This window comes from Cervus elaphus, chromosome 10 (assembly GCF_910594005.1).
Source record: "Cervus elaphus chromosome 10, mCerEla1.1, whole genome shotgun sequence".
NCBI lineage: Eukaryota > Metazoa > Chordata > Mammalia > Artiodactyla > Cervidae > Cervus > Cervus elaphus.
In genome coordinates this window covers 15,999,215-16,008,614 of record NC_057824.1, presented here as the reverse complement: position 1 = coordinate 16,008,614, position 9,400 = coordinate 15,999,215, and the positions used below count along the sequence as shown (strand labels likewise).

The 9,400-nt window shown below is 62.4% G+C and overlaps 1 protein-coding gene across 6 annotated transcripts in view; it reads left to right on the top strand.

Annotated features, from left to right (window-relative positions):
• IFT140 (intraflagellar transport 140) overlaps positions 1-9,400 on the top strand; it is a 54,158-nt gene that overhangs the window by 42,916 nt on the left and 1,842 nt on the right. For all 6 annotated transcript variants that reach the window (XM_043915851.1, XM_043915853.1, XM_043915850.1 and 3 more), the window contains 11 exons: positions 1,036-1,213; positions 1,461-1,651; positions 1,924-2,019; positions 2,200-2,332; positions 2,497-2,640; positions 2,727-2,855; positions 2,935-3,117; positions 3,777-3,983; positions 4,165-4,377; positions 4,452-4,618; positions 5,602-5,743. In XM_043915851.1, the coding sequence (XP_043771786.1) occupies positions 1,036-1,213; positions 1,461-1,651; positions 1,924-2,019; positions 2,200-2,332; positions 2,497-2,640; positions 2,727-2,855; positions 2,935-3,117; positions 3,777-3,983; positions 4,165-4,377; positions 4,452-4,618; positions 5,602-5,743 (1,783 nt within the window). The remainder of the gene's footprint in view (positions 1-1,035; positions 1,214-1,460; positions 1,652-1,923; positions 2,020-2,199; positions 2,333-2,496; positions 2,641-2,726; positions 2,856-2,934; positions 3,118-3,776; positions 3,984-4,164; positions 4,378-4,451; positions 4,619-5,601; positions 5,744-9,400) is intronic.

Below are 9,400 nucleotides of genomic sequence, written 5' to 3'. Positions count from 1 at the left end.
ACGGCAGAAGCACAGCGGCTTGTGTGCCACTGGGTGGACGTGAGGCTGTCGTCCACCGCGGCCCCGTCCACCGGGGTCTCCACAGGGCAGCCCAGGAGGAGGGGCCTCAGCATGTCCCAGGAGCTTCTGCGGGGCCCGGGCTTCCCCGAGAGTCGGGAGCTAGGAGCCCGCCTGCCCCTTATGTTGAGGGTACAGCCTACACGCAGGCCCGGGCGGCAGGGAGTTCTCAGTCAGACGGGCACTGGGCCGGTGTCCACGTGGCCTGTCCATTGGGTGCGCGGACCCCAGGACCCACGCAGGGTGAAGCTGCCATCAGAGCAGCCAGCATGCGGGGACGGCACTTCCCACGGGCTTTTCCCAGCACGGCTTGGTGGCGGGGTAGGTCCACCAGCCGCTCACGTCCCAGGAGTTACTGGTTGTGCTCCTCGGGGCCGTGGGGTCATCTTGGCATGGAGCACCCTCCCTCCCACCAGCCTCATTTCTCGTTTCTTGGGGAGACCCGACCTGCTGGGGTGGGAGGGAGAGAGATGCCAAAAACCTCTGAAAGGAAGAAAGGAAGACCCCCACCCCGAGCCTGTGCCGGGGGCTCAGAGGGCAGCTCTGCAGGCTGGCTCCTGGGACCCTCACCCCCATCCGGGTGTCGTACCCACTCCCCAGCCGACCCGGGGTCTCTGTGGGAGGACACGGGGCCACTAGGAGTGCAGCCTGGGATGGAGGTGCTGGTGGGGGGGCGGGTGTGCTCTGAGGGGCTCGGCGGGGCTGGCGGCCTGTGCAGGACGCCCCCAGTCTTCGTGGGACGGCAGCAGAGGGGGTGTCTGGGCAAGGGGCAGGGTACCAGCTGTGGGCCGGGGGACAGGACTGTCATCGCGTCCTCCTCCGGAGGGCCCTTGGGCCCCAGCTTGCCAGGCCGCTCTGTGGGTGAAGCCGTGGAGCTTGCACATGGCCCCCTCCTCAGGGACCATGTGTCCGGCCAGGTCCCCGCGTTGCCTGGCACGGGGGGCGGCCGCTCACCGAGCCCTGTGTCCTCCACCGCAGCCAGGCCGTCTGGGAGAACATGGCGCGCATGTGCGTGAAGACACAGCGGCTGGACGTGGCCAGGGTGTGCCTGGGGCACATGGGCCACGCCCAGGGGGCCCGAGCACTACGCGAGGCCCAGCAGGAGCCGGAGCCGGAGGCCAGGGTGGCCATGCTGGCCGTGCAGCTGGGCATGCTGGTGAGTGAGACGCCCCTCGCGCAGGCCCGCTCCCCACCCGTGCGGGCTTATCTGGGCCATTGGGTCGCAGGGAGCGGAGAATTCCTTGGACAAGCTGAGGCCGTGACGGGGGGTGGGGTGAGGGAGTGGACACCCCCGGTTCTGATGGAGTCCATGAGCCCCTCGACGATGGGGTGGGGGGTCCAACCCTGGCTGAAAGGCAGGCTGCCCGCACCCCAAAGTGCCTGCACCCCACCTGTTCCCACAGGAGGACGCGGAGCAGCTGTACAAGAGGTGTGGGCGCTATGACCTCCTCAACCGCCTGCTGCAGGCCTCAGGCCAGTGGCAGAGGGCCATCGAGGTGGCCGAGCGCCATGACCGCATGCACCTGCGCACCACCTACTACAACTACGCCCGGCACCTGGAGGCCAGCGGGGACTGCAGCCTGGCCCTCAGCTAGTGAGAGCCCCGAGGGTCCGAGGTTCTCCGGGGAGGGGCCGGGCCAGCACAGCTGCGGGGGCCGCCTGAGCCCTGTGGCTCTAGGGGGAGCAGCCAGGCTCGGGCGGCCGAGTGCATGGGCCCTGCCGGGCCTGGACCCCCACCTGGGCAGTGCGGAGGTGGGGCCCGCAGTAGGAGCAGAGCTGCAGGCGGGAGGCGAGGCGCCATCCGTCCTCGCGTCCCCAGGGCTGAACCAGGGCAGGGGGTGAGTGACGCTGCCTCTCCTCCTGCAGCTACGAGAAGTCGGACACACACCGCTTTGAGGTGCCGCGGATGCTGGCAGAGGACCTGCAGGCCCTGAAGCTGTACGTCAGCAAAATGAAGGACAAGTGAGTGCCGGCCCAAGGGGCCTCCCTCCGGAGCCTTCCATGCGATGGCATGGAGCATCCCAGCCCCTCCAGGCTGGACCCAGGCAGCTGGGCGGGGGCCTCCCTGGGACCTCACTCGGGCTCAGCCGCCTGGCTGCTGTGGGCCAGGGCAGAGAGCCTGAGCAGAGGCGTCCTCTGCAGGACGCTGTGGCGGTGGTGGGCCCAGTACCTGGAGAGCCAGGCCAAGATGGACGCGGCGCTGCACTACTATGAGCTGGCCCAGGACTACTTCTCCCTGGTCCGCGTCCACTGCTTCCAGGGCAACATCCAGCGGGTGGGTGCCCCGACCGGGTCGGGGCTGGGGGCACATGGGGCGGGGGTGCCGATGCAGGGGGCGTGGGTGCCCCGGGGAAGGGGGCCGGTGCTCAGGTGAGGGGGGCGGGATCCCACCGGAGCAGGGTGGGCTGGACGCGAGGCCACCGTCCCTGGTGTCTCCAGGCCGCCGAGATAGCCAGCGAGACTGGGAACTGGGCGGCCTCCTACCACCTGGCCCGGCAGTACGAGAGCCAGAACGAGGTGCGGCAGGCCGTGCACTTCTACACGCGCGCCCAGGCCTTCAACAACGCCATCCGCCTGTGCAAGGTGGGCACCCCTGCTTCCGCTCCAGGGTCCCGTTCCAGGGGAGACTCTCCCGCCAGGCGGTCCCCAGCATGTCTGTGCCCCCACAGGAGCACGGCCTGGACGACCAGCTCATGAACCTGGCCCTGCTGAGCTCCCCCGAGGACATGCTGGAGGCCGCGCGCTACTACGAGGAGAGGGGCGAGCAGATGGACCGGGCAGTCATGCTGTACCACAAGGTGAGGCGGCCCCGCCCGGCCTGGCCCGGCCCGGCCCGGCAGCGCCCGGATGGCACACTCAGAGCCCCGCCGTCTGCAGGCCGGCCACTTCTCCAAGGCCCTGGAGCTGGCCTTTGCCACCCAGCAGTTTGCGGCCCTGCAGCTGGTGGCAGAAGACCTGGATGAGAAGTCGGACCCCGCCCTCCTGGCACGTTGCTCCGACTTCTTCCTGGAGCATGGTCAGTACGAGAAGGCCGTGGAGCTGCTGCTGGCCGCCAAGAAGGTACGGCTGCAGACGCGGGCCCGCTCCCAGGAGGGCCCGGCCCCACTGTGCGGACCTCGCTGCTCTTTCCCAGCACGCATACCATGGATGTTACACCGCGGGGCTCCTGGGTGTGCAGCTCAGGGGCGTCTGCGGTGCCTGTCATCCCCAGGACTCTGTCCCCCTCACCGTGGCACGGGCCCCCCCTCCCGCTTCCTGTCTCCCTGTGTCTGACAGCACGCTCACACACACGGGTGGTGTGTGCACAAGGCCTGCACCAGCAGGACCGCCGTCCGTGTCTGGGTGCACGCCCTCCAGGTTCCCTGTGCAGCCTCCGCAGGGGGCGTCCCCACCAGGTCACACTGCGCTTTCTTCCTGAGAATCTTTCTCAAATGAAATATAGAAATTTTTTCTTGAATTTTTTTTAAGAAAAAAGTAATTACCCCCACTCCGAAAACCTGAATTTAGGAAGATGATTGATCTGTGGTCTCTTCTCCCACAACAAATTCCTTCCCAGAGGCGTTTCCTCGGCCCTTCTAGAGCGTTCACAGCAAGAGATGGTCCCCTGCCATCCCCTGGCCACACTGCTCCCCCAACCCGGGGGTGGGGGTGAGGTCAGGGAGGCCCCCCGCCTGCCCGCCAGACAGTGACCGCCTCTCCTCGGTGTCCGTGGCCCCCAGTATCAGGAAGCCCTGCAGCTGTGCCTGGAGCAAAACCTGACCATCACTGAGGAGATGGCCGAGAAGATGACGGTGCCCAAGGACTGCAAGGAGCTGTCCGAGGAGGCCCGGCGGGCGCTGCTGGAGCAGGTCGCCAGCTGCTGCATGCGCCAGGGCAGCTACCACCTGGCCACCAAGAAGTACACACAGGCGGGGGACAGGCTGAAGGTGAGCGTGGCCAGTGCTCGCTCGCGCCCCACAGGGCGAGTTTCCCAGGCTGGGCTCCGGGGGTGCCCGCGAGGCCCTGGCAGCCCAGACCTCCCTTGTCCTGAAGCTGCACCTGTCGCATGGGGTGGGCGCTCCGTCCACGTGCCTGGAAGGGGCCCAGCCCGGCTCTTTCTCCATCCAGGCCATGAGGGCACTGCTCAAGTCCGGGGACACGGAGAAGATTGTGTTCTTCGCGGGCGTCTCGCGGCAGAAGGAGATCTACATCATGGCGGCTAACTACCTGCAGTCCCTGGACTGGCAGAAGGACCCCGAGGTCATGAAGAGCATCATCAGCTTCTACACCAAGGGCCGTGCGCTGGACCTGCTGGCTGGCTTCTATGACGCCTGTGCCCAGGTGCTGACCCGCCTCCCGGCCCAGGCGGGGCGGGGTGCCAGCCCGGGTGCCAGTCCTGATGCCGCCTCCTGCAGGTGGAGGTCGATGAGTACCAGAACTACGACAAGGCGCACGGGGCGCTGACCGAGGCCTACAAGTGCCTGTCCAAGGCCAAGGCTAGGAGCCCGTTGGACCAGGAGGCCAGGCTGGCGCAGCTGCAGAGCAGGATGACTCTGGTGAAGCGCTTCATGCAGGCGCGCAGGTGCGGCCGTGGGGCTCACGACGCCCGCAGGCGCCTCTCCCTGGGAGCTCGCTGCACAGCGGGCAGGGCGTGGGCAGGAACGCTCTGCGTCCCCTCGCACGGTGTCAGGGCCTGTCTGGCTCCCGCAGAACCCGGCTGGTTCTAGGAAGGTCGCCCCAGAGACAGCCCGAGATGCCTGAGGGAGGCATGTGTTCTCGGGGAGGCTATACCTGAGGGGAGCCTGCGGCCTGCTCGGGTGCACGGGGGCTCCAGCCCCTGGTGCCAGCTCAGCCCAGGGTGGAGGCCTGCTGTTTTCAGCCCTGAACATGTCCAGGACCCCAGTTCTTGTTTACTGGCCACTCAGGCAGCACTTCCGAAACCCTTGTGTGGGCCCCGAGCTCGGCTTCTGACTAAATCAATAGAAGCGCCTTCCTTACCTGAGAGCAGGCTCTCTGAAGAGGAGCCCCAGGCTGTTCTGAAGCCTTTTACAGAGTCAGGCTCCTTGGAGGGTGTTCCCGGCTCCATGTGCAGGTTCAGGAACCTCGGGGTGGCAGGAGGGAGTGGGCGCAGCCCTGGGCAGGCGCCCGGACGGACTGGAGGACGGGCCTGTAGGGCTCGAGGGGCCTCCCAGTGCCCTCACCGGCACGCACCAGGAACCGCCGAGCCCCTGGCGTCCCTGTGCTGGCCTTTCCCTGGGGGGCCCTGTGTGACCCCCTCCTGGGTCAGTGCGCTCTCTCCAGGCCCTCGCCCTCCAGCCCAGGCCCCCGCCCCGGGCAGGGCGGGGCGTGAACAGGCCAGTGCCCTCCAGAGTCCTGTGCCCTGTGAGCAGTCAGCACATTTTGTTAAACAAATCAGTGAGTTTCTGACATGACTCACCATTGCGTTCATGGACCTCACGGCAGCTACCTTCACAAAGCTGCATCCTCCAGGCCAAGGGCCTGCCCTGCCCCCTGACAGGCAGCCCTGCGTGGGGCTGGGGCTCAGGCTGTCCCTGCTCCCGGCAGGACCTACACGGAGGACCCCGAGGAGTCGATCCGGCAGTGCCAGCTGCTCCTGGAGGAGCCGCACCTGGACAGCAGCGTCCGCGTGGGGGACGTCTACGGCTTCCTGGTGGAGCGCCACGTGCACGCGGGGGACCTGCAGGCGGTGAGGCCTGGGCGGGGGCTTGGCTTCCCTGCGGCTCGGTGTCAGTTTGATTTTTCAGTTTTTTTAAAAAAATACTTATTTGGCTGTGCTGGGTCTTAGTTGAGGCATGTGGGATTTGGTTCCCTGACCAGGGGTCGAACCTGGGAACCCTGCATCGGGAGGGAGCGTGGAGTCGGTCGCTGGACCACCAGGGGAGTCCCTTCCTTTTCCACCTTTCTTATTTTGAAATACTTTAAAACTGGGAAGTTACAGGAATGATAGAACCCCAATTACCCTTTACCAGATTCATGGTTTTTTAAATATTTTGTCATATTTATTTATTCATTCTGTAAATGTTTTAAGATTCATATTTTACACATAAAATGAGTATTTTCTGAGCCATTCAAGGGGCACAGAGTCCTTCCTGCCCCCACTCCTCCGTCTGCTTGCACTCGGGGTGCCCAGCTCCTGGAGCTTCCGAGGGCGTTTATTCAGTGAGATGGACATCAGGTCCTTGGGAGCAAGCGTGCAGGTGGACTTCTGGCCCCAGAGTGCTCTTTCGGGAAGGCTCTTGATCATTCGGTGTAATAGACAGTTCTCGAGCATTTTGATCTGGGGACCCCTTTACACTGGGGACATTACTGACAACTTGAAGAGCTTTTGTTTATGTGGGTGATGTCTACCAATACTTACCATATTAGGAAATAATAAATTTGTAAAATATTTGTTAACTTACTTAATCATAAAAAACCCACGATATGGTAACACCGATAACATTTTCATTTAAAATAACAGCATTTTCCAAAACAAAGACCTTTAGTGAGAAAAGTAGCTTTGTTGTACATTTTTGCCAGTCTCTTTAATGTCTGATTTCTGCATTCTATTTGGCAAAATAGGTTGTTTGAACTGAAATATGAGGCCTGTGATGAAGACCCAGCTTCACACCAGCATGCAGGCGAGAAGGGGTGGGCCTTCCCGCACCCCCGCCTGGTGTCCATGGGTCTGTCTCCTCGCCACACTCCACAGTCAGAGACCAGGCCTTGCTTTTCGTACTTGTTACCTTAGAACCTGTTGGTCTGTCTTGGATCTTGTACACACACGTGATTTTGTCACATCACAGTAGTCATTTGGAAAATACGGGTTCACTGGGTGGTGCAAATGTGAACACAGTTCATTACACATTGGAGAAATCCTGCTGGCCGATGTCACAGGGACCTCATCTGGAAAGTCCCCGTGCAGGACGGCTCGCCGTGGCCTCGATGTGGGGGGGTGCAGTGTGTCCCACTGTGGTGGTCACGTGCCCGTCTGCAGGCCCCCCTCCCCCACGAGCGCCTGTGCTTCCCCCCCGAGTCACGAGGGGCCTGTCCTCTTACTGGTGCACCACTGTGTCCTCTCCATCTGGGGGCCCCTGCACCCCCATTGGACCCGTCTGGCGTGTGTGTTGGCCCCGGCTCAGCCGGTCCCTCTCAGAACGTGCCTGTCCGCACTGGTGCAGCTGCCGTGCTGTTGCTGCAGGTTACAGCTTTCCTGTCGCTCCGTCTGCACTTGCACCCCCGTGGGTCTGGACCGCCTCTCCTCCCTCCGTCTCGCGTGTCTCTCCTCTCTCTTTGGAGCGTAGTCGCTCCGCACTGCTGTGCGGCAAAGCGCGCCAGCCGTGCAGAGACTCGCGTCCGTCCTTTGGGTCCGGCCCCCGCGGCCCCCGCAGCGCACTGCGCTCTCCTGGTCTCCTCACTGCGGCGCTCTCCTCCGCCTTCCTGTGCACGCGCGTTTACCACACAGTCCTCCGCTCCCGGCTTAGGTCCCGGTGTTTCTGTCGGTCGAGTCTTCTCTCTTTATTGTGGTTCGTATTTTCCTGCTGCTTTGCAGGCCTGGTGATTATGTATTGGATTCTAGACACTGCAGATGTTTTAGGTTGTCAGGCAATGCTGTCTTTGTGTGTATGTGTCTGTGTCCCTGTGTGAGTGTCTGTGTATGTTTTTTAGCATTATTTATTTACCTTTGGTTGTGCTAGGTCTTTGTTACTGTGCCTAGGCTTTCTGTAGCTGCAGCGAACAGGAGCGACTCCTCGCTAAGGTGCATGGGCTTCTCATTGCAGAGCGCGGGCTCTCGGGCACAAGGACTCTCGGGCACGCGGGCGCTACGGCACAGGCTCAGTAGTTGTGTGCACGGGCTTAGTTGCTCCGTGGCGTGTGGGGTCTTTCCAGACCAGGGATTGCGTCCATTCACCTTGCACGGACACGTGAGTTCTCATCCACCGAGCCACCACAGAAGCCCCGTGTGTGTGTGTTTAGACATCACTGAGCTTTCTTCTGAGGTGAAAGTAAGTTACTTGGAAAGTTTGATCCTTTTGAGACTGTATTTGGAAAATCTGTAAATATTTTTTTCTGCCGTATTCTTTCCGGCCCGTCTACACTGCGTGCAGTGTCAGGGCCCAGCCAAGGCTGGGACCTGGGCTCCAGGGCTCCTCTGTTCCTCGAGTGCCAGCTGCCATATGGACGCGGTTCTGGTTCCAGTTCTGGCTCTCAACGACAGGGTTTGGCTTCTGCATGCCTCTCACATCTCCCAGCACCTGGGCTCCGGCCTCCCTGAGGCAGTGGTTACAAGCAGAAGTCACCTGAGCGTGGGCCCCAACACACCGGCCACGGTTGTACTCTGGAGCCGGGTGCGTTTGTGCAGTCTGTCCTTGCTGGTGGGAGGCTGACCTAAAGAGAGCCCAGCGGAAGCCTCCATCCTCTCGTGCAGACAGCAGAGTTCTGCCCACCATGTTTTCCTGTCATGTCCCCACGGGCTGCACACATACCTTGCCGCGGCCTAGAGCGCTGCCCGGCCCGGCCCCCACAGGCAGTGACCCAAGGCCCGTTCCTTTCCCAAGCGCTCACAAGCCCTGCATCGACCAGTTGTTCCAGAAGTGTCGCCAGCGGGCCGTGCCAGCCTTGTGGGGCGTGGCCCTGATTCCCAGGGAAGCCGAGCATCCGCCCGCGGCCCCAGCCTGGGGGTCAGCACCGTGAGCTCAGACTTCCTGGCCGGCTCACCCGTGTCCTTTCGGCCCGTCCACTTCCAGCTCCGAGCCCTTCTGTTGTTGTGGAGACAGCTCTGAAGTGAACCAAACAGTGTTCCCCTTTTAGGAGAACACAAGCTGGACAGCAGAGATGCTCAGACCTCTGAATCCTCAGTATCAGATCACATTGCAAGCGTTTCACCAAATTCTTTGTGGTCTCAAGCTTTGAAGCCTGTGGGATTTTGATTTTTAAGCTCTTTTATTTATTTACTTATTTGGCTGCACCAGGTCCTCATTGCAGCACACAGGATCTTCCATGTCCTGACCGGGGATGGAGCCCTGGCCCCTGGCCAGGGGTGGGCAGAGTCTTAGCCACTGGTCCACCGGGGGGGGGGGGGTCCCCTGGGGGATACAGTAACTCCAAATTTAAAAAAACCTGTAAATAGAGACAGGTAAGGCCTGCATGTCTCCTCCCAGGAAGGGAACACAGAAACCCTCCCTGCAGCTCGGGGGGCAGGGGGGTCTCCCCCATCTCCCCCTGGACGCCCCTCCCCTGTTGTAACAGCCCTGACAGACCCCCAGCCCTCCCGGAGACACTGCTGCCTTGCCCCTGTGTGCAGCCGAGTCCCCCGGCCTCCTGAAGTCCTTTCCTGCTTCCCACCCTCCCATCCATGTAGCAG